Below are 24,529 nucleotides of genomic sequence, written 5' to 3' on the forward strand. Positions count from 1 at the left end.
AAATTTCAATCATATTTCTTGTGCAGACAAAACTGCACGCTGTACAGATGAATTATAGGCATGGGTGCTTTGTTACCAGAATCACCCAGATTTATGACAGATGTACATATGTAAAACCCTCAAGGAGCTCTATTTGGTTACCTACCATCCCTCCACCCTCTCCATTAACATCAATTCCGTCCCCAAACGGATCTTTTCCACGGGTGCAAAGTCTTTAGAAAAGACAGCAAAACCATTTACAGAAAACAGTTCCAGACACCGTGCTGCTGAGTGTAAGGGAACCTGGTACTGCTTCCATTCTGCATCAACAAATAAACCCGTTTTACTTTACAATTGAATTAAACAGCCTCGAAGGGAGGGTGCACGAGTATCACTGTGCTATTCGATCTGCTCAAAGGCAAAACTTTTCCTGTGAATCATCGTTTCTTGGTATCTTGCAGCCAACGAACCAATCCCTTCCCTCCTTCCAGTGCCATTTTTCCACTGAAGTTAAACTCATTACAGTTTCCTCCAACCGTTCTCTTTTGCGGTTTATCTCCTCTCTCGGGTTTCTCCCGCTTTCTCCTGCCAGCTGCTACACAAGCACTCTCTCGTGCCACTCGCTGGACGTGGCTCCTCACCCCAGCCCCTACCACTCGCAGGGCCACAGCCAGTCCCCAGCAGCCAGTCCCCAGCAGCAGGTCTGATGACACATTCTTCTTCCCTCTGCCTCCCTCCATCTAAACACCACTACCATTTCACATGACTTCAAGTAGTAGGAAGAAATCCAGCTGGTTTTCTCATAGACAAAGGCATACTTAAGCGCACAGCCGCTGCCTCCTGCGCATAGCTACTCGCCTAACCCCTTCCAAAACACAAAGGCACAAAGCAGATTTGGTACACAAAGACTAAACCAGACGTTTTCAGTCAGCTGAAGTGAAGAAATCAGCACCGAGAGCCATTAATGCATCCAAGTTATTAAGTATGCCTATATAAATATATCTACATAATATATTACGTGCAAAATACTTGTAAGAATCAGCCAACTCAAATCATGAGTGAGAAGAGAGAAGAGTCACCCACCAGCAGGTTAGAGGAAAAGGATGTGTAGAATACGAGAGTTTCAGAAAGAACATTCCTGCTTCTGGAGACTGCTGGGTCAGTACCAGTCTGCATGGACTGAAGCACCAAAGATCACCTAAACTGAGGGGAAAAATCCTTCAGCTTTAACTTACCTAAGTTTCTTATAAGACAAAATAAACCCAGAACATTTACTGCTACTTCTCCATGTTATAATTAAAATCTTAAACACATAAATCTTCCAGTAAGCTGGAGTCTTCTATGCAGACAAAATTTTCTAAATAAAGCAGCTTTTTTCCCTGCTTTGGCCAGAACTTCTCCTTATTTATTGATACATCTCTCTTCAACCTGACTCCCTTCATAATGTGAGATTCTCTTCCACTGAAGTCACACCATGAGAGCTTCGAGGCAACGTTAGCTCACGGAAAGAAGACTGGGGGGTGGCAGTGGGAAAAGGTCATTAAAATGATGAAGCATGCAGGATTCTTCCTTTTAAGATGGCAGTGTAACACGTGAGATTTTAACAGCAGAATTTTAGGATGTAAACAGTCCTTTTAAAGCTAAAAAGACAGCTAAATAAAGCCACAAGCTGAATTCCATCAAGTCTAAGACCAACCCAGGACAAGCCTGTAACCCAAAGTTACTCTTCTCAAAGTAAGAATTTCTAAAACGAAAAGGGCTCTTGAAGCAAAACCTGAACCTGAAACATTACACCATTGCCTTAACTACAGCCTAGCACGAGTCCCAAGGTCAGGAAAGGGGCTGCAAGGTGCCTCCCCAGCTCCTCCACAATCCCACCCAATGGGTGCTGCCTTCCACCTGGACTCTCACTGCCCACAATATCACAGTAGCACGGGTTCTGCTGGAATAGCTTCTAGACTAAAGCCTCACCACCAAAACAAGAAGCTACCAACTAATACCACCAGGCTGCACAAAACCACCTAACCCTCTCTTCTTTCACCGTGAAGGTAATTAAAAAGACCTAATGCTACAGCTGGGTTTTTCTTTCTTATCTTCTTATCTGTTTTGGTATTTTCATACCATTAACACCTCCTTTGTTCTTGCATATGCCCATTGCAAAAGTTTTACAGGCTCTTGGCTTCTCGGTAACCCGCTCTTGGACAAGTCAGACTTGTTAGGTCCTGGGTGAACATGCCTTTCTCAGCCCACTTTAAAACCCCTGTTGCAACTTCTCTGGTGGTGCATGTCTTCACCAGCGCTGTAACAGCATTTCTGTAAGGGCAATGCTCCAGAGAGTGGTCTGTTCTTGTGCAGGTCCATAGGGCGCTCAAAGGCTTTTCTCCTGATGGTGCCTTGCCAGATTACCTTATTTGCCTGCTTATGTTATGAGACTAATAGATAACTTCTCTTTCTGATTGCATCTGTACCAGTTTGACATGCTTTTGGGTTCAAGAGAGTTCATTTTGGGAAAGGCAATACCAGCTGGAATGCTGTCACAGGTACAGCATCACAGTTTATCTTGTTAAAGCCTTGAGACAGCTCCCACACAACAACAGCCATGAAGCCAACGGTTACAGCTCTCTCCTGTCAGACCACACTGTAAAAGAAACCAGCTGTTTGTCTGCCCTTGTCCCACCAAAAATAAGCTGGTCGTTACCATTATCCTACATAAATGCATTCAAATACCAAATCGAGAGGAAGTCTCTTTCCCCTCACCACCTCCAACAGCCCATTCTAGAGAAGACCAATGAAAAAAAATGGAGAACAACCTTTGACATATAAGTAGCAGCATCATCACATTTTCACCACTTGAAGGAGAACTGGAGCTGGGGAAGAAGGCAGAGAGAAATCAGTTTAACTTGCAACAAATGAGGAAGACGTGTCCCTCTGTCAGGAGCCAAACACCACAATCATTTATGCAAAACAAACATGCAGAAATCTTCCTTAACCACTTCTCAGAAAACGTTCAGTAAAGCACCTTCTGAGAACAACTAGGATTACAGAATGTTTCTGCAGCAGCAAAGCTCAGGCTAGACAGGGACAAGGCCCCTCCCAGCTCTACCTTAACAGGCCTCCAGATATTGTTACCTCCATGTCTACCAAGAGCTGTTCCTGTACCTGTTTGGCTCAGAGGAAAACCATACCACTCTGAGTTGTTTTGGAAAGAAGAGGCTTTTTTGTACCTTGAGTAAGTGGGTGGCCCTGCCCATAGTATGGGCCACACTGTGAGAATCCATTACAAACAGGAAGATGTTGCCTCTAACAAATCTGAACAAAGGACTGGAGATGCAAGGCTTGGACATCTATACTGTTTCCTTTCCTGCTCTTCTTCTAAGGTAGAGGTCCAAGGGAATGATTTAGCAGGCACGGTAGTAATGGGTTGACAGTTACACTTGGTCTTTTCCAAGCTTAATGATTCTATTCTACGTATATGCTTGTACTAGAGGGAGAAATATTCAGTTCACCTATGAAACCGTGCCTGGACAAGTTTTCACCATGGATTGCAAAAAAAAGCAATTATATTACCTGTGAATTGTGGCTTGGTTTTTAAACTGACACAATCTTTGCAGCACTCAGATAGCAACAGCCTGGGAAATGGAGACTCAAAATACATTTGGCTATGGCTTCACTCACCTTACTAAAAAGAAAACGTACACTGAAGCAATACAGCACATAACAGCACGCAGATTTTTATCTCTCATTACACAACAACACAGCAAAAGAAACAATTCCCTTCAAATCCATGCGACCAGCTCCAATTTTCACTTCCCAGCCACAGAGGAGCATGCAGGTGCTAAACAAGAGCTGTAAATTCTGGGAATTGCTCATTCCTCCAGCCCTGAGCAATGAGATGCCACTACCAACACAGCACACTGCCTCCTCCTGCTGCTGGGGAAGGCCGCCTAGGACGAGCCGTTGCCACGAGATGAACCATCTTAGCGCTGGCCAAGCTGGGTCCAAGGACCGTGAACTCAGTGCACTTAGCCCTCCCTGCTCCATATCAGCCTGCCATAAAGCCTTCCTACGGGAAGGTGGAGCAGCTCAGCCTTACCCCCCAGCACATTATGGGGTTTGGCTCCGTGCGGCACAAACCTGACATCTGCTTCACGCTTTGACCGCACCACGGTGCAAAAGTCCTTTAGGACTCCTAAAGGCACACCGAGGCGAGGTGCCGGACGGGAAGGAGCACCACGCGGTGCTGGGGAGGCGACCACACCCGCGTGCCTCACGTTGAAAACCACCAGGGAGCACCTGGGCCCCGAGGACGGCCGCAGCACGGAGACAAACGGCCATGACTCATGCTTTTGTCCGCCCCACCGGAGCGCGGCGGGGGTGGCCGCTAACAGGCAGGGGGCGGCCCCTCGGTGCAGCCCCGTCTCGATGGTTCGCGGGGGGCGGCCAACGGCACGTGGCGCACCCCCCGCCAATAGGAGAGACCCAGACCATAGAGCGGAGCGAGGCGCTGGCTAGACGTTCCGCCCTCGGCGCCAGTCTCTCTGCTGCCGCCATCTTGTCGGAGGCGCAGAGGCCGCCCGGCCGCAGAGCCGGGCCCCGCCGCCTCTCCCCGCTCAGTCGCGGCACCCTCACGCCCCCACTTCCCTCCCGCTCGGCCGGTACAGGCGGCAACCGGCGACGGCTTTACCTCTAGTAGGCCCGCAGCGAAGCCTATGCTGGGTACGAGGCCGAAAGGCCGGCCGCCATCTTGGTGAAGAAGAGGGACTCGCGTGACCTACCCGCACAACGCCGGTCCCTCCCCCACGTACCCTTGCCCGCCGGGTTGCTAAGGGAACCGAGCGGGCGCACGCGCTCTGGCGTTAAGCGCGGCACCTCCCCGTGGGTCGGGCCTGTGAGTGAAGGGGTGGGGTTTGCTGGCGGGGGACGTGGCCTCGGCCAAAGGGGGCTTGGCCCGAGCGAGGGCGGGCGTTGCTGCCCCTCCCCCCTCCTTCCTCCGGGTGCGTGAGCGCGGGAGCGGCGGCTGGGCCATCGGCGGGGTCTGCAGGTGAGGCGCTGAGGGGTGCCGGGTGGCGGGAGCTCCTCCCTGCAGCGGGGGTGGCCTGCGGCCTCCCCTCAGTCGGAGATGGGGACGACGGCGGCCCTTCGGGTTTCTGGGTGATGCTGGGGGATGAGGGCTGAGGGTTCCGGGCGGCCCTGGCGCCGGGGTTGTGGGGCTGGCGGCATCCCGCCCGCATCCGCCTCGCTCGAAGCCCTTTAGCGCTCACGGTCATCTATAAGCGCGAAGTCCCCTTCGTGGGATGGAGGAGGGGGGTCGGGGATGCGGTTTCCTGTGTGGAAATGGGAAGAGCTGAGGCGATGAGGGGCAGAGAACGCAGCCGCTCCGCGGGGCGCCGGGCTGCTGCGCTGCCAGCTGCATCCAGCCGGGCTGGATCCGTGTGTCTGTGTGGGAGCTGCCCTGGGGGCGCGAGCCTGGGAGATCTGTGCTCAAAGCACGGGGAAGCCGCGCTTTAGCGTGCACGAATAGTTCTTCATGTCCTGCTGGCTGTGGGAAAGTTCCCTGTGAGAGATGGCCGGGTGGAAAGCCTTGCCGCCGGGAGGATGCTCCGGCACCATCCGGTTCTGGTCGGCGTTCAGAATTCCTGATGGTGAGCGGGGCTGGATGACATCAGCCGGCAGGAAACGCTCTGGGAGGGACGTTTCTTATCGGAGCGGTCTCCCGAGATGGGAAGAGCCTCCGAGGAGCATCTCCAGCAGTTGAATGCTTCGTTGCTCACACGTCAGCTTACTGATGGAAACGCTGCAGATTTATTTTAGGATGAATTTTCACCGCAGAAGCGAGTTGCCTGGTTTTTATTCTGCGTACGTAATCAGGGCAACAGATCTGTGTGAGTTCAGCTCCGTGGGAAACAACAGCGAACGGCTTCGATGCGTGGCACTTTTAGTTGGCTCTGCCATCAGAAAAGCATCTTGTAGTTCGAGCAAACTGGCCGGGGTCAGATGGGCAGGAGCCCAGCCTTTCTGCGCCCAGCAGAACACAGTTAACAAACTGATGATGATTTCTGACAGCTGTGGTATTTGCTTCACAGAGCTGTGGACATAGAACTCAGTGCAACAGCCTTTAGGCTTATTAAGATGCAAGTCTTTACAACTTTTTAGCTCTCAGTCATTGCTTTTAAGCATCTAATTAGCTCTTTTTTTGTAGTACAGAAAGGAAAAGGAGCTCACTTTGAGCAGTTTTGAGAAATCCTTCAATGGGAGAAAGATAACAACTTTGTGGCTATAATCAGCCATGATTCCCTGCTCTGGGAGGGTGGGAAGAGCAAGCATGCCTGGAATATGGAAAGAGCCAGGTGGCAGTAATTTCATTCTGCCAAAATGAAAGTCAGCTAGAGAGAGACAGCTCTGATCTGTGGCTGTTGTGAATGGGAACAGATACCTCCTAGGCCAGAGGAGGAACTGGAAAGGGGACTCAAAGTGCATCAACTCATGCTGACTTTCTTACACTGTCAGAATAAGTTATATGATTTCTTGAAGTCATGCAAGTAAACCTGATAGAAGCCCTGTTGTGCTGGTAGGTCTTTGTCTGTTCAGAGACTTTCTTATAGAGGTGCCAGAGTTTTCTTTTCCCACCTCAAAATGAAACAGCTGCGTGTGACCATCTTGGCAGCGACAGTTAAAATGGATGGTTGAGTTTTTGAGTATCCTGACCAAAGAGGAGAAGAAAATGTTTCCTTTTGAAGCCTCAACTCTTTGCAAAGCTCTCAAACATGAAAGGAAGTGTTGAGGGGGAGGAGGTTTAAAAAGAAAAGACTGCATGGGTTGGTTTATTGAGCTTTGAAAAAAACCATTTCCTCTGAATAGATGCCTTTTAGCAGCGTGTTTGGGTTGGTTAGTTTCTGGAACGGATGTGAACTTCTCTTTTACAGGCTGCAATATGGTTTGTCATATATCTGGTGCCTTCAGAGTTCCGTGTTCGTGTTGCTTGAGTTCATTGCACGCTAATAGGAATAAACTGCTTACTGGTTGCTGGGAATTGTGCTCCTTCTTAATGCTGGAGATTCAGCTACTGGACCTTTATGAAAAGCAACTGGTTCTGTTTTAAAACGTGCACGTTCATTCAGAGGCACTCCTTTTCTAAGTTAGCATTAAAAGTGGGCAGTGATTTGTTGGGGTTTTTGATTTTTATTGTTATTTTTTTTCTCATGTGATTTTTAATAACCTGGGAAACATTTTTTGTGTTTTCAGAATTGCTCCTGAGCTCCCATAAAAATGTCCAAGGTAAGAATAATGTTTCTCCCCTAAAAGGGAACATTCTGAAAGTTTTGTCTTATAAGTTTTATCTTCACACGGAATGTTTGTCTGTTACCTCGTGTTTGGTGGGGCTGTGCGTGCTAAACTTGCAGTTCACAACTGTGACAGAATTCACATTTAGAATATGACAGTGAATGATTGAGTTATGGAACATAGATATTAGAATAGTTTCACACACGTAGGGTAAACCTCTGTAGTTAACTGATGCTCCCAGAAGGATGGAGTTGCACACAAGAAGCTCCATGTTATGTTTTCACTGAAACTCCTATTCAACTGCTATGTTTTGAGCAGGAATAACTGAAGGAAAGGATGTTCTTGTGTTTAATTTATTCTTCACATCTTCGTTTCTTTAGTCAGTCAACTGATCTATTCAGCAAAGGCCTTCATACAAATGTGGCAACTTGAATCCCAGCATGCCAGTATTTTTCATTTAATTATTTGTCTCTTGCATTTGATGTAATGGGTAAAAACGTTAGGTTATCACAGCAAAACTAATAAAAGCTACTTGTGTAATGTATTTGAAGAGGGAAAATGACAGGTCTGAACATTTACCTGCAGTATTTGTAGTAGAGAGCATTTAAGCACTTCTGTGTTGTTTTTGCCATTTAAAAGCGATCTCTGATGAAGTTTCCAGCAGGTGACTGCCATTTCACAAGTACTGTTTTTGGCTGGACGTGCTAAAAAACCACAGGAGTAATGGTGGCTTTCCTTGTTTAAGTGCTAAGCCTCATGCACAAGTGTAGCAGAAACGCAGGTCGTGGCCTGAAGCAGTGATTGAGCACCTGGTGGAAGGCAGGGCCAACCCAGGGGAGCTCAGGTGCATGCAGTGTACCTGAGTGATTGGAAGGGTGGAGCCAGGATCCAGCCCTTCCCAGACCTCATTTAAGGGTTGGCAGTGGAGCTGAGGGTCTCTTGCTGGAGATCCCTGTGTGCCTGAGGCCTTTGGAGGGTAAGCAGCTTCTTTCCTTTGTTTCTGTGTTTGCAGCTGCCACACTTGAGCAAATTCTTACTTGCTGCAGCCTGGGACTTGGCTACTGGGCTGCCATTGCTGTGCTTTCCATTGTGTTACAGCAAGCTTTTTTATTTTAAGTTAGTGTGAGGTTACTGCTGAAGTGTGTAGCTGTAAATGTATTGTATGCTTCAGTAAGTAAATGTTTGAGGCTTTTTTTCCCTTATTTTAGGTGGTCTTAGATGAAAGTAAAGGGAACTTTTCTCAAACCCTAGGTTTTCTATATTCGTTGTGAATCTGTTGAATAATGGGCAGACTTGCATAGGGAATCTCTCTGTGATCATGCACCTTCAACTTGTGATTTCAGGTCTTAAATGCTGGGGGATTCTAATAAAGTTATTTTTTGCATCTAGGGAAGGGCAGGAGGCAGAGCTTTGGGAAGCCAAATGATTTATGAAATTTCTGATTTTGCTATGCTTTCTTCTGGTTCTAGTTTATGGTATTTGAAATTGCTATGTCTTGTGTGGTTGCTTATTACTGTCTGATTTAATTTCAGCAACAGCCTGCTCAATTTACCAATCCAGAAACCCCCGGTTATGTTGGATTTGCAAACCTTCCCAATCAGGTCCATCGGAAGTCTGTGAAAAAGGGGTTTGAATTCACTCTTATGGTGGTTGGTAAGGAAACATTGTGTAGTATTCTTCACTGATAGAGAATTCAGAATTAAAGTGAATGTTGCTTTTGCTGTTGTAAGGCTTTAACTCGTGTCAGAAAGCATTGCGCTGCAACATTTAACTTCTTTGCACTTTTATTAACTCACACATCTGTTGGTTTTGGTATCACAAGCCATGTATGGTAATCATTTTGTGGTTGAAGTGAAAGAGCTCTGTTTTGTGCTCCAATTATGGTTACTTCCTTCCTTCTGTCTCACAGGGTTCAAGCCTTCCGCTCAAAACTTAACTTAAAATTGCTCTCATGTATGAATACAAGTCCTGGTGGCTTCTTTTCATTAAGAAAATAGTATTAAACTATTTGTTTTGCTTCTGTAGTTCAAAAGAACCTTGGGTAGATCTTTCAAAGGAGAGATGGGACAGGACGTGATAAGTGAGAGTTCCAGTTGCTGATTGTTTGGGATCCCAGTAGTTACAGGTGGCATTTATCCTTCAACCTGTCATTAGCTCTGCCAAATGGCAGCCCTTGTTTTGCTTTTGTCCCAGTTCTGTCTTCAGCAGCACGGTGCTGGTCTGCACTGGCCCTTAGTTTTGGCTTCTAAGAATTTGGTGGTGGTTGGTTCCTGTTACCTGGAGCGAGGGGAAGAAAGAAGAGAGCAGGGACACGGGCAAATGAGGTTATACTGCATGCTAATTACCTTATGATTGTTAGGAGTCATTTAATTTTTGCTTCAATGGATTTGCTTAGGATAATATCATAATGGATACCTTACAAAACCTAAGGGTAAAGCCAGCCTTTAGATGTTCCAAGTCATGGTATCTGCTGTGATCCTTTGGCATTTGCTATTTTTTGGTCCTGCATGTAGGAAATAGGTTGGGGTGCTTAATATCCACATCTCTGAGATGAATTGCAAATAGTGCTACCTAAAATAGTCCTGGTAGAAAGCTGTACAAGGTTATTCAGACCAAATGGTTATTTCTGCTGTCTGCTGAAATAGCAAACAGTGGAGAAATGGCATGGTATCAGAGTGACACCAGTTAGCCCCCTGTGCCTCATCTGACTGTGACGTTATTGCTTGCCACTGCTCAAAGGGGTAAATGAGAGCTACAGCAAGAGAACTTGCATAAAAGTGACAAAAGGAAACTTGGAGTGATGCTGTAAGATACACCAGCAGAGGGAGGAGCTGATGAGAGTGAAGATAAACTGTGTTTTAAATTGTTGATTACTTCAGTAGTTTGGAATGTTAATTTTTTTCCTCTTGAAATATGCATGGCATTTAAGTGTGTTCCTCATGGCCTATATCATAATGTCTGTACTGAGCTATAACTCTTCATTAACCTGCCATGTTTCTTATCATCTGATCAGGACTTTAAGCTATCAGTACTCAGTCAGAAAAAAAAGCTGCTTATCTTTGAGAGACAAGGAAACTGATTTGTTTTAGATGTGCTGTTTATCCACACTGAAAGCAGGCAGTGTTGCTGGTCACAGTCAGAGCTGTCTTGGTTTTGTTGAGCTGATGCCATGTGAGTGTTAAATCACTGTGTCTGCATGCCTCTTTCACTTGTAGAGGCTGCGTTGGTAAAATCTCATTTGGAGAGAGGTGTTCTAAACAAGAATAGCAGCTCCTGCTATTTCTCTATTACTTCTCAGTGTGTGTGAGCTTCTATATTCTGGAATATATGGAATTATGGAACAGTGAGGTGACGGAGCACTGGAACAGGCTGCCCAGGGAGGTGGTGGAGTCTCCTTCTCTGGAGATGTTCAAGACCTGCCTGGATGCCGACCTGTGCGACCTGCTGTAGGGAACCTGCTTTGGCAGGGGGTTGGACTCGATGAGCTCTGGAGGTCCCTTCCAACCCCTACAATTCTGCTGTTCTGTGAACGATAGCAGAAAAGCTTGCCTTCAAACCAGAAGACGTGAAGAGGGAAATGATGTCTAATTTTAAATTAGGGACTCCACTAGGCTAGCAGGTCTGATTAGAAATCATCAGAAACCTCTGAGGAGGTGCATTATAAAGCTGAGGTGGATCAGCTGTTATTCAACATTCTCGTGCAAGTTTTTTCTAATACAAAGTTACAAGCTGTAGGTCTTTAAATGACAACTGAAATACTTAGATTGTTTTTCACATCAAATACAGTCAGATGTTGCTTTCTGGTTACCGTTGAGATTAATTATGCAAATATATTGAGTTTCTCTGTATGCTGAACCCCAGGTGAATCCGGACTGGGAAAATCTACGTTAATAAACAGCCTCTTCTTGACAGACCTCTACCCAGAACGGATAATCCCAGGAGCTGCTGGTAAGCATGCTCTTCCTGTTGCTCTGTTCTGGCAATTTGGAAGTGAATTTTTTATCTTTGGATTTTGTTAATAGCCGAGTTATTGTTTCTAGCTGTCATCATTCTGAGGTATTTTCTGATAGCTGAACTGCCAGATAGATCTGGTTCCTTCAGTTCCTGGCCCTTGTGATTTAGTCCTTGGCTGTGCTGAAGGGTTGTACTGGCAGCAACCAGTTAATCCCTCCTTTTGCTTAGTGTTCATCACATCACATTGAGATAATCAACTGAAACAGTCAGAATCTTTTTTTCAGTATTCAATCTATTGTGATTTTGAACATGCACGTCTTTAATGTTCCCTCAGGCTTGCAATTTGATTCCTTTGCCCATTTAGTGGATGTGCACTTTCTTTTCAGCCCTTTTTGAATCTGCTAAACAAGGCATGCAATGATCCAGCCAAAGAGAATATCATAAGAAAACAGAGGAAGATGCTGTTTTTCCCTCTTCTCTCCTTGTTAAACAACTTGCTGAAGCAACTTTCCACACTGACTGAAAACCACTTATTTTCAACCTTAAGGAAAAAAGATCTTATGTATCATTCAGTGTTGCTTTTCAAATTACTGAGTACTTAAATTTTCTCTCAGTCAGGCATTCTTTCCCTCAGTTTCTACAGAGACTTGAGGAGAAGTAAAAAATAAAAATAAAATAAAAAATCTGTTTTCTAACCTGCCATTTATTTAATCTGATCTGATCTCAAAACGACCTCTTATAGATTCTGTTCTGAAACACCAAACTTCTTATCTTTTAGAGAAGATTGAACGCACTGTGCAGATTGAAGCCTCAACAGTTGAAATAGAAGAGAGGGGCGTGAAACTCCGCCTGACAGTTGTAGATACGCCTGGATATGGGGATGCTATCAATTGCAGAGATTGGTATGTGCACAGAATGTCAGCACCTGTAGATCAGTACGTGTCCACGCTGTGCTTGTGTGAAGGGGGGGTGGTGAAAGTAACTGCCCAGCTCATCCTTTTTTGGAGGGTTAGCTTAAGTACTGAATGTGAGGTGTGATGTTTGGAGAGATTTTTGGGCAGGTTTTTAAGTAGGTTGTGTACTTAACATTTTTTTAATATTCAGAAAGCATTGGAACCTCTGTAACACAGTGAATTAAAGAAAGATAAAGTAATTTGTCTACTCTTTGGTGCAAATAAAAATCCACCTTTACATGTTGTCCAAATCCATCATCTGAGGATTCTAAGATTCTGTGCTTTGTTTTTTTTTAGTGCATTTTCATCACCTTAGGGTTCTGATGCTTCTAGAAAGTTTGTGTTCTGATAAGTACTGAGAAATGATGAGATGAGTGGCATTCAGCCATAACCTCTGCTGCCCACCTTTTGCCAAGAACTCGCACGTCATCTCAGCCATTCTCACTGCAGCATCATGCTGCCCTTACTTTCTGCTCCCTGTTGCTCCAGTTCTCCCATTAGTAAAGACTTATTTGGGATTGTTGCTTTGCTTATGTTGATTCTCCACCTTACTTGGGAATCAGAACATCTCGTGCAAGACAAACGTTTTATTTATTCTTCCATTCAGTAATAAACTGGTATTCCTGTCCTTAGCCTATGGCATTGACCACTGGCAGGCATGCAATAGGAGTATAGCTCTCAAACTAAACAGATGTGTATGTAAGGTGAAGTGGTCCAGGGAGATGCAACTCAGAGCAGTAGTGATGCGAGATTCCTGCACTTGCAGCTGCTGACTGACTTTGCTCTTGCATCAGCACCAACAATTTGATGTTTTAAATCAATTTGGAATAAGAAACTTAGAGTATCTTCAGCATGTGTGATTAATGCTTAGTCACAAGGCGAATACTAGCTCAAGAGTAATTTGCTTAGAAGTTAAGAAATGTATTATTATGTGTAATGTATGCATGTTTTATCTTAATATACATGTACAGTGCATACATATGATGTATTATGCATAGCAGTAAGAATTGCTTGTTATTTTGCAGTTCAATTAGAACGCTCAGGTGTGTGCATATGGTCTGACAGCACCAGTAAATTCTGTTCATCCATAGGTTGGTTTATCAGCAAGTTGTCTTTTCAGTGCTTTCTCAGGTAACATTACAGTACTGGCCGTTTGGCAGTGAGCACAGTTCAAGTCTCCATTTGCTTTCCAGCTTTAAGACCATAATCTCCTACATCGATGAGCAGTTTGAGCGCTACCTGCACGATGAGAGTGGTTTGAACAGAAGGCACATCATAGATAACCGTGTGCACTGCTGCTTCTATTTCATTTCACCATTTGGTCACGGGTGAGTATTTCTGTCATGGCATTTTTGAAATGATTTCACTGCAGGGTTCTTGTGCCTGCTGATGTAAATCTTCAGAATCAGACTGCCGTTCCTTAAAGTAGGAGTGGAACTGCTGAAATTATTGTGTTGCCTCTAAGTCTTTCTCCTTACACAGAGAATGAGAATAGTTGGGAGCAACTGACAAGGATCATTAAGTCCAACTGCCTGACCATCTTAGGGCTAACCAAAAGTTAAAGCTTATTAGTGAGGGCATTATCTTGGTCCCTAACAGGCAAGGTGCATCAATCACCTCTCTAGAAAGCCAGTTCCAGTGTTTTACCACCCCCACAGTAAACATATTTCCTAATGCCTAATATGAACGTGCCCTGGTGCAGCTTTGTGCTGTTCCCACACATCCTGTCAGTGGTGACCAGGATGATGAGATTGACACCTCAGTTTCCCCTCCTGTAAATTGTAGACAGCAGTGAGCTTGCCTCTTCACCTCCTTTTTTTCAGGCGAGGCAGTGTGTCCTCAGCCTCTCATAGGACATGCTATCCAGCCCTTTTGTCAGCTTTGTTGTCCTCCTCTGGTCACTAGTGTATCTGATTATTATGTTACCATCCTTTTTACATCACTAAGCCCAGAACTGCACACAGTATTCAAGGTGAAGTTGCACTGATGCTGGACGCACTGATGCTGATGGATGTGCTGTGTTTGATGTACCCTGAAGTGCAGTTCTCTTTCTTGGCCATCTGGGCATGCTGCCTAGTCATGCTGCTGTCAGCCAGCACCAACAGATCCCTTTCTGCTTAGTTATTCTCCAGTCGCTCATCTCCCAGGCTTGTACCTGTCTGGCATTGCCTCGCCCCAGGTGCAGAACCTGGCATTTTCCTTTATTGCATTTCATGCAATTGCTGATTGTCAAGTGCTTCATTGTACCTGGATCGCTCTGCAGGGCCTCCTGTCCCTTTGGAGAGTCTACAGCACCTCCCAGTTTAGTAAGGTCAGCAACTTGAATTCAGAAGTGAACTTCTGGATTCAATTCCTGTATCCAGATCATTATTAAAAGTGTTGAAGTCCCTGGAACTGAGCCCTGGAGAACTCCCCTGGTGACTGGCTGCACATTCACTATGACCCTTTGAGCTTGGCCATTCAGCCAGCTCATCACCTAACCTTATCACAGGAGAACAAATAAGGTGGCACCTTCCCTTTGTGAGCCCATGTTGACTGCCTATAATCTTAAATGCCTTTCAGTTCTGTACAGGGTGATCTTCTCCATAACTTTTCCAGACTGAGGTCAGACTAAGAGCTCCGTAGTTCCTTGGTCTCCTCTTGTGCCCTGCTCATAGATGTGTGTAACATCGACTAGCTTCCAGTCAGCACACAGCTTAGCAGATTCCCAAGACCTTTGGTAACTGTTGAGAGGAGCCCTGATAGAACATCCCCTAACCCCTCAGTGCTCTGGGCTGAGCCCTGCCAGACCCAATGGGCTTAGGAATTTTCAGCTGATATAACTTTTTGTTAGAATATCAGTGGCCCCCAGTCGTGCTTCTCCACATCAGGGCCAGGCAGCCCCAGAGACATCATTAACGATAAAAACTCCCAACCTGATTGATGTTGATCGTTTATGTTAAAATAAATTAAACTTTTCCCTTGTTTTATTTTTAGCCTTAAGCCTTTGGATGTTGAATTTATGAAGGCAATACACAACAAAGTAAACATTGTACCAGTAATTGCAAAAGCTGACACGCTTTCACTGAAGGAGCGAGAGAGACTAAAGAAAAGGGTAAGCATTTTTCTAGCTTGCAAAAAAATGTTGTATTTTGGCTGTGGCAGTGTGGTCACTCTCAAGAGGGTCTCTTTCAACCTCTACAAGAAAATATAATCTCATATGCAATCTGTACCTTTATCTAATACATGTGTTTGTATTTTAAGTTTTTAACATTGTTTATTTAACTGGAACTCGCCCTTAAAGTGTTGCCTGTGAAATGGCAGACTGGCTGTACATACAATTACACTGAGTCAATTTTGAAACTTGGAAAATACATTTAAATATGTTTGGTAGTGGTGATTGCTCCCTCACCTGTTTGATCAGCTCCAAGGCAGGGACAAAGCATCTCTGATCTGCTGGAACTTAGCTTTGTTCTCAAGTAAAACTAGAATATAGTAGTATTCCCTAAGCAAGGAAGGCTGTGCTTTGCTTTTGTTGATTACAGTTAATGTGAAACTGAATGAATTGGAAGGCCAAATTGTTTGCATTGTTTCTATAGCTTTGTTTAAAATTAGATTTCATGGCTAGTAATGCATGTAATTCTAGTTGTAATACGAAATGCTGTAAGGCTCAATTGCTGGTCTTATTTCTATACGACAGTCAGTGCTACTGGGCAATTCTCCTAGAGGTACTAATTTTTTGTAATAGAAGCTGATTTAATTGCAAATACAATTTTTACCTAGTGGAAATTTTGGTATGCTAAAATAAAGCAGCAGGGAGGAAATGTACCACTGTTTGTCTGAAAGTGTGGGAAGCAGTCGTTGAATGTCATGAAGAAATGTTCTTTAAAAGCAGATAGTTGGCAAGAAATTTGAATTAGTAAGATATACACAATCTCTTGAACTTGGGCCTAGCTTATCAGTTTACCCAATGCCTTAAAAGTGCTCACTTTGTGTACATTATCTCAATGTCTTGTATAAAAATCTCAGATTCTGGATGAAATTGAAGAGCACGGCATCAAGATTTATCACCTGCCTGATGCTGAATCTGATGAGGATGAAGATTTTAAAGAGCAGACCAGACTTCTGAAGGTATGAATGTCCTGTATCTTTTCAGAATGCTCAGGTGGCATTTAATCAAAATACGTAAGTGACCTTTGAGACCTTGAGTGAGTCACTATGGTTGTGTGCTCAGGCTTCTCTATTGGAAAGATGGTGACAATAATGATTTTTTTGTTTGTTTTTACAGCTTCAAATTAAAAGCATTATGAATTTACTACCATAATATGCAGTCCTGAGTAGAACAAGAGTTGTTGCTGTGTTGTTTGTCCTAGTTCATTGTTAGTAGTTGTTGAATCTTGGGTTTTCAGGCCAGCATTCCATTTTGTGTAGTGGGATCCAATCAACTCATTGAAGCCAAAGGTAAAAAAGTTCGAGGTCGGCTGTACCCGTGGGGTGTCGTTGAAGTGGAGAATCCAGAACATAATGACTTCCTCAAACTGAGGACCATGTTAATGTAAGTTTAAAAGTTCCAATTAAATAATAGCTTAACTAAAAATAATAGTCAGGAAGATACTCAGACGTTGGAATGGGGGTTTGTGGAGACTATGGAATCCTTAAAGGGGATGAGTTTGTCTGGAGGAGGCTGTGAGCAAGTTTAATCTAGTGGGCCAGGGTAGGGATTGGACCAACACCCTCCACAAAGCCTTTTCAATATGGATTACTTAATGATTCTATGAAAATAATCTTGTGTCCAAGTCTTCTGTTGAACACACATGCCCAAGAATGTAAAGAAGGTTGCTTTTCATCTCGTGCTTGTTGAAAGATATCTATTTCTAAGCTATCTGTCTATATAAACGTATTTGCAAAGTATTAGACTTCAAAAGCCTGCTGGTTAGCATCACAGAATGGCCTGGGTTGCAAAGGAGCACAATGCTCATCCAGTTCCAACCCCCTGCTGTGTGCAGGTCGCCAGCCAGCAGCCCAGGCTGCCCAGAGCCACATCCAGCCTGGCCTTGAATGCCTGCAGGGATGGGGCATCCACAGCCTCCTTGGGCAACCTGTTCCAGCTAAGGTTTTTCAGACTTTGTTGCTCTACTTTCCCTGCCCAGCTCTGCTTGGTGTCACATGGGGATGGCTTATGTATGGGCTGCCTCTGAGTCCAGGGTGCTGTCTGTTTGCCTTTTGTAGCCCTGATTTAACATAAATCAGCTCTGAAATTGTTATGTTATATGAATCCATACGCTGAGCACGCTGACCCAATGTGGTGCTTAACCAAGCTGATGTTTTACCTTTCCATTTTTTGCATTCCTCTAGCACCCACATGCAAGATCTTCAGGAGGTGACCCAAGATCTTCACTATGAGAACTTCCGTTCTGAGCGGCTCAAGCGAGGCGGCAGGTTGTCATCTTATTGCTGCAGGCCACGGCCTCCTCTGAGTTCATTTCTTGGTCTTCTCTCTCTCCCCCCACCATTTATTTGCAGCTCTCCAGGGGCACTTAGCAAGAAGTTCAATCAATCAGTTTACATTCACTGTAAGAGAAAGTCTGATGCAAATCTGAGTCAGTTGTGCCTTTAAAAGGAGCGTAATTAAATCTCTGCTTTAAGGTCTGAACACAGTTTGCTTGGTGTATTCAAGGTAAAAACATAGGGAAAATGTATGATGAACACCTTCTAAAAACATGCAAGTTAGGTAAGTGCTGATTCATTAAAATGAGTCGTTTTTTGACTTGCTTATTTGGACTTTAAGAAAGTAGCTTTAAGAAAAGAAAGTCCAGTCCTGTAGTAGTTAATTTAACATGATATAAATAGTTCTCTTTGAACAGCAGGCATAGGATAATGTCTTTCAGTCCTATTTTGGGCTGTGGCAAAAGAGGCAGGAAAGAACACCTTGTTTCTGAAAAAAACAAAAACAGTCTCTAAAGTTGAGTTTGTGAGTTCTTTATGGAGACTGAGTGCTTCCTAACTTAGATTGTGTTGCTTCTCTTATTTCAACCACTAGAGGGTTTTGTAATTGCACGTGTCAGTGGGTTTGATACATTTTGCAAAGTTTTCTCCTGCTGTTGCCATAGATTTTGTCACATGCCTGGTCTGGTTTCAGAAATAGGAGTGTTTCGTTTGCACTTTTGATAGTGCTCTTGCTGATTAAGAGGTCTGTTAGCAGATCTTCCACACTGCAGCGTGGAATAAGGAAAATGCACTTGCAAGTGTGTGAAATCCTGAAGATACAGTACATGCAATTAGTCTTCTGCCCAGTTTCTCAATGTAACATTGAATGTTCCCATTAAGCAGCAGTTTTCTTAGACACAGATGGAAGGTATTAACTTTGACAGGAGCAATCAGGGTTTGTGCTGTACTTTTACACGTTACACCCAAGGAATCTGTGGAACTGGGGAAGAACTAACAGTGATTATACTATAAAAATAATGGAAGGGTGGCAGATACGTACAGTGGTTTGCTGCTTTGTGCTTTTGGTTTTGAGTAGAAATGTGTACAAATGTATCCTAGCAAGTTTACTCAAAGATAAGTGTACAGATTTATTGAATGGTGTTCACTTTAAGTACAGTGCTGTACTGGAAACAGGCTGAGGGTCTGCATCTTCTTGGATTCAGCTTTTCATTTACTAAAAGCTTTGAGGGTAAGAAGCATAGTTTGATGTGTGCCTTCTAGATGTTTGATAGCAAATGTGGTTCATGATGTTAGAGATGAGAGAGAACTGTCAAAAGAGGTTCCACCTGGGGTAACAGGGTTTCAAAGTTCCTGGATATTAACAAAAATAAGGAAGTAACATGTAAAGTATCTTGTCCAGCATTATCTTGAACTTGGTTTGATTTAGTTGTATTGCTTCACTGCACCAGTGAAAAAGAATTGAGCACAGTGTACTCAGATTTCTGAATTGTGTGGTATTCCAATTGCAGTCAGCTAAGTTAACACCATGCTCAGACAAACTGCTCTACTTGAGTAATGTTCAGAAATAGCTTTCACTGATGCCTACAAACATGTTATTGAACAATATTTTTCTATCTTAGGAAAATAGAAGATGAGGAAGTAAATAAAGACCAGATTCTGCTTGAAAAAGAAGCTGAAGTAAGATGAAAAATCTCTATTATTTGGATGGGGGAAGCTTTATCTTTGTTTTGCTCTTTTGGGATAGGTGATTTATATGATGTTGATAATCTGTGATGGGAAGGATGGAATGTTCTAATATGCAATAATACTATGCAAGGGAGAGTAAAAACAATATGGAGAGATATAGGGGTTCTCAGAATACTGGTTTATTGGAACAAATGCAATGTCAGATTTAATCATGCTGGTCAATAATGGTGGTTCTGCATGTTGTGTGGGGAGGGAGAACCATCCTTGAGTGGATGGTATGAATGGATGGAAAGGTTCTAAACTTAGCAGTTGCAAACTGGGAGGAAAAAGTCAATTCAGCTCTGCAACAAAGGAGGAAACAGCAGTAGGAATTATCAGGAATAAAGGACAATGTGGAAATTCTCTTGTTCTGTGACTATGATAAATCTGTAATTTATAGCTCCAGTTGTTTTGCAAACAAATGTAAAAGCTGTAGTGAGTTTAGTGTTTCACCAGCACCATTCTTTCTTATTTAACTTTGGGGTAAGAAAACACTTCAGTTTAGGGATGCTTACAAGTCCCAGGTTACAATATGAAAGCTTATTGATTTCAGTCAGCAAATTTCCAGCTTCTTCCTGGTTGGAATATGAGTGGTAGACAAACAGTCCATAACCTAAGATTGCAACTTATCAGATCGAGCCAATGCAGATGTGCATCCCATCTCAATATGTGTGATTAACAGTGTGGTGGCAGCAGAGAATCATATTCTGAGGTGAGGTAAGGCTGAAGGTTCTCTTATGCTGTATTTCAGCTCCGTCGCATGCAGGAGATGATTGCGAGAATGCAGGCGCAGATGCAGATGCAAATGCAAGGTGGAGAAGGGGAAAGCAGTGCAGTTCAAGGACACAATGTGTAAAGCTTGTGGTAAGATGTTCAAATAGCCGTTTAAAGAGGGTTTTTTTGGGTTGCGGATAGTAGTAAGAAGCTTTGGAAAGATGCTTACAAGATGGGTTTGCATAGGTTTCTGAATTCATTTTCATTTTATAGTTTAGCTGGCGTTTGAAGGGACCTGAAGCTAAACCACACAGATCTTACAAACCTGTGTATGTACATGTGTGCACATATTCATTTTTTTTCCAGAAATACCACACAAGTCAAGAGTCATGGAAGGAGTCTCTCAGGTTGTACAAGCAGGTGGCTCTAAAACTCATGGTGATCTCACTGTTTCATTGTGAATAGCAAAATGACTGCTTCGTTTTCTAAGCGTGTGGAGATAGCAGATATTAAAATGTCCATTTTTGCCTTGTTTGCAGGTGACATTATACTCTGGCTTAAAGGAGTCACTGTGGAGTCAAATTCTGGTGGCATTGTGCCAGGAGGAATGCCTTGTGTTCAACGTGCAACTTGGAGATTGTTTTGGAGTTTAACGTGGAAATGCATCGTGGTAACCCTTGTGATACGTATTTCATAACACATAGTCAGTATTTTATATATTATACACCTTTGACATTGTTTTTGCTTAGTAGTTTTTATATTAAGCTTATCTTCAGTTTCCCATTGTATTAGGGATACCAAATAGTCATTGAAACTTTTCTTGCCTGACATGGTGTTAGATGACTTCCTTTGATACTAACTCCCTGTTTTTAATTTTGTGTTACTTTTAAGATTAAGCAGCTGTTAGTGGTGTCCCATTCAGTAGTGTGTAATAGTCACTAATTAGGGAGCCCTGCAAGGTTAGTGTTTGCAGTGTTTTCAGGTGTGTGTCTGTGAGACCGTAGCCCATCCTCTGTCTCTGCTCAGTGCAGATTTCCTTGGTCTCTGCAAGTATCTAATTAAACTCCAGGCATGCCTTATATCTTAATGAAACAACTAAAAGGCAGTACTTCTTGAAGGGCACACTCCATTTTATACGACAGGCGTTGTGTCCTTCAGATTGAACCCTGAAGGATAGATGTTCTTTTACTGTTTACTGCCTAAAATCTCTTCCTCTGTATTGCAGATAATTTTAAAGAGTTTCCTGTAGGTCAGCACAAACCAGTCCTGCTGTTTTCTGGCATTGCTGTAGCCACATAAGATTAAATAATGCTGATATATTAAATGAGATAAACCCCAAAGAGCATTCTATGAGTTTTCTATGCATGGGTGATTCCATATCCAAATATGTATGAGTTCTGTAATTACTGAAGAGTATTTTCATACTATTTTTAGGGCATTGCAAACTGTTAATTGTAGTATAAAACATACTACACACAACTGCACAGTTCTCTCTCTTCTTCAAAGTGACCTGTGCCTGGCAGAATCAGCACAAACTGTATTTTCAGGTTCTGCTCCAAGATGGAGTGAACAGTATGACTTCTGAGGTGGCTCCAATATGCTGTGCTTTTCTTCAGCTTTTATTTTTAAAGGCCAAGGTGGCTTTCCTTGACACTGCCAGAGAAGGAGCTGTTTTGGAGCTTGGCTGCATATGGTGGCAGGTATTGTCTGCAGTCCATAGTAACAGTTGTGTGCAGCTCCATGTGTGGTGGCTGATAAGGACAAGCAGCCGTGCGCTGTGCTTGGCTTTTTGAGTACTTCTGATAAGTCCAGCAATCAGGTCAGTCAGTTTACTAATGTGAATAGTTGTTATGAGTAGCTAACAAGCAGATAAAACTCCAACTTTTTCTCTTCTGAGCTCAGGTGTAGCAATGATTTGTATAGTTTTTAAACTTTCCTTTGAAAAATGGTAAGATTTCTACAGCTAAGGTATAATTTCAGTGGTACTTCAATAGCAGACGTATTGAATCTAGCCAAGCAGCTGAAATTTCTGCCTGCCTGAAACTGCTGTTTGTGAACTGTTTTATATTTGAATCTTTCTAAAAATGTGAAGATCTTCCATCACTGCCTTTTCTAGGGAGCTCAAGTTTGCCTTGCAAAAGCAGTTGTTCCCCATTTTCCATGACTCATGCAGTCTTCACCTCTGAAGTGAAAATGATAACCTTTTATATATTTAGATGCACAGAAGCACAAAGTCCCATTTTGTCACATAAGTTTATATAGAACTTGAATGGAAAAGCACACACTCCTAAGTTCTTGTCTGGCCTTTTCTAAACAGCATGCAGAAGTGAGGTGGCACCTTACTTGTGTTGCCAGAAACAACAAAAAACAATCCACAGCACCTTATTTCTAAATCTTTTGCTATGTTTTTGTGAATCACTTGTCAGGCTGGAGGGGCTCTGAGCAACATATCTAGCTGTAGATGTCCCTGTTCTTTGCAGGGCACGTGGTCCAGATGGTCCTTAAAGGTCCCTTCCAACCTGAATTATTCTATGACTCTAGCTATTCCAGAAGAACTTATGCACTTACCACTAAATAGTTGGTGAACTCCCATCCTATTCTTCAGCTGCCACAAACGTGCTTTGTTCTGATTCTGCAGCGTTTGCCTACTTTTAAGCTATCAGCCTGGTATCTCTGTGAAATGCTCTGAGCAAAGTATGCTGCAGGTGCTGCCCACTTTGCCAAGGGGAGCAAACTCTGTGAAGTTGGTGTTTTCACGTATAAGCTTAGTAGGGTAAGATAATCTGCAATAGCAATATGAACCAGTACTTGAACTATGAAACCTCAAGTGTATCCAAACCAGCCCCTGGTTATACATGTAACTCTGTGTGCGTGTGTTGGTTTTATTTTGCCTTTGTTTTTCATGGTGGGAACAAAAGCAGATTGTCTGTGCTGTTAGTGCTGTTTGGTCACTACCTGTGGAATTACTGTCCTTTGAGATAACGTGTATCTACTGAGAGATGTCATCAGGGTAAAGCATTGTGGATGATTCTTAAGCAATAAATATTTTCACGTGTATTTTCTTCATTGGAAAAATGAAGTGTTTGGGCACTTGTAATTAGCTGTCTTCCAGTTAAAATGGCTTTCCAAGCCTCTGGGAGTGATCTGATCTGGCAGTGTGCTGATGTCAATGAAGGGCTCTTTCTCCTTCATGTTTCCTGTGATGGCCTTGCAGTCAGGAGATGTGTGGTGAGACATAACAGGTGAGACCACCATTCTCAGATTGAAGTTTGTCTGGAAAAAAAAACCATTCAGCTACTGGTAGAAAACTTTGGGGACAAAAAGTTTCATATTTGTTGTGCTCAACTGGCCACAATTTGTTTTCTGGTACTGCATTGTTGGTGTTCCTATTTTAGGAGTAAAAGTACTTTTGAATTTGCAGAGCTTTATATTTGGTAGCAAAAATGACTTGTTCTTGGTACAGAAATCTTATTGTTATATTCTGGTTTATGTCCTGTCATTAGCCAAGGCTATAATAAAAATGCTAAAATAAAAAAATAACAAATTTTCCTCTGTTTGGATTCCTTGTTGTAATCAACCCTGGCAATGTTTGTTTGTGGTGATGTGTTTTAATTACAAAGGAGTCATTCAGACATGGTGTAAAGAGAACGCAGTGATGAACCTGCATTCCTTATGACCACTGACTGTTGTGCATGTTCAAAGTTATTGGTGCAGTGCTTTTCCCAGTGGCTGTTCCCAGAGCTGCCAAAGCTCTAGCTATGGGACTTTGCTTCGTCAGCAGCTCTCACCAAATATGTCCCTTAGTTATTAAGTTAACATGCAATGAAGCTATTTGTAGGTGCTGTTTTAAGTGCAAGGGTTGTTGTGTTCCCTAGAGAGTTCGTGCTTCATTGCTAGAGATGGTCAAAGGCTGTTTGAACTCTATATTAGAAATTCATGATAATTGAGGGCTCAACTTCTGTGAAACAACTTCAGCCACCCTTATGGCTGTTACAGCTTAAGAGCACCAGGCAGCGTCCTTGTTTTCAGATTCCCGAGCAACTTAACATCAGAGACATTTGTACTCATTCAATCTGAAGTGCCACTTCTGTACACGCACTGATCCATGCAGCTCACTTCAAATTGCTGTCTTGGATTGCTTTGTGTTGCTGGAAAGTGCAGGTTATGCTGGGAGACCACGGCACAGTAAGATTTATGGGTGTTGTGATCTGCAGAATTCAAATCCAATTCTGGGAAGAAGCGCTGGAAGGAATTACACCAGAAGTTGCACAATGAAATATCTGAAAAACATAATAAGTCTTCTGGATGTGTTCAGTGCATGTGAAGGAAAGGATCATTGTGGATGAGACTAAACTAGAAAGGCAAAACTGACTTGTAAAACACCTCATAAAGCTAGGCAAACACATTGGAAGCTTTTGATTCAGAGAAAAGACTGGGATTTCCAAAGATACAAATGACAGCACTGTGGTCTAAGTGTTGAGATCCCAACCTGCACA

The 24,529-nt window shown here is 43.3% G+C and overlaps 2 protein-coding genes across 3 annotated transcripts in view; one reads left to right on the top strand and one right to left on the bottom strand.

Annotated features, from left to right (window-relative positions):
- Window positions 1–4,805, bottom strand: part of HDLBP (high density lipoprotein binding protein) — a 33,374-nt gene extending 28,569 nt beyond the window's left edge. Inside the window, exon 1 of the mRNA XM_052685202.1 lies at window positions 4,664–4,805. The gene's annotated coding sequence lies outside the window, so the exon portion shown is untranslated. The remainder of the gene's footprint in view (window positions 1–4,663) is intronic.
- Window positions 4,806–4,934: 129 nt separating this feature from the next.
- Window positions 4,935–23,581, top strand: SEPTIN2 (septin 2). 2 transcript variants are annotated; one of them, XM_052686033.1, is made up of 13 exons: window positions 4,935–5,020; window positions 7,222–7,254; window positions 8,793–8,913; window positions 11,122–11,208; window positions 11,993–12,116; window positions 13,361–13,495; window positions 15,144–15,261; window positions 16,176–16,277; window positions 16,556–16,701; window positions 17,502–17,585; window positions 19,214–19,271; window positions 20,071–20,183; window positions 20,573–23,581. In XM_052686033.1, exons 2-12 carry the CDS (start codon window positions 7,246–7,248, stop codon window positions 20,173–20,175), a joined length of 1,089 nt encoding a protein of 362 aa, XP_052541993.1. In that variant the 5' UTR covers window positions 4,935–5,020; window positions 7,222–7,245; the 3' UTR covers window positions 20,176–20,183; window positions 20,573–23,581. The 2 variants fall into 2 exon arrangements, with proteins under 2 accessions (XP_052541993.1, XP_052541994.1); XM_052686034.1 differs by lacking the exons at window positions 4,935–5,020; window positions 7,222–7,254 and adding an exon at window positions 7,932–8,236.
- Window positions 23,582–24,529: the final 948 nt, after the last annotated feature.

The sequence above is a fragment of the Tympanuchus pallidicinctus genome, unplaced genomic scaffold (genome assembly GCF_026119805.1).
Source record: "Tympanuchus pallidicinctus isolate F22 unplaced genomic scaffold, pur_lepc_1.0 scaffold22, whole genome shotgun sequence".
Classification (NCBI taxonomy): domain Eukaryota; kingdom Metazoa; phylum Chordata; class Aves; order Galliformes; family Phasianidae; genus Tympanuchus; species Tympanuchus pallidicinctus.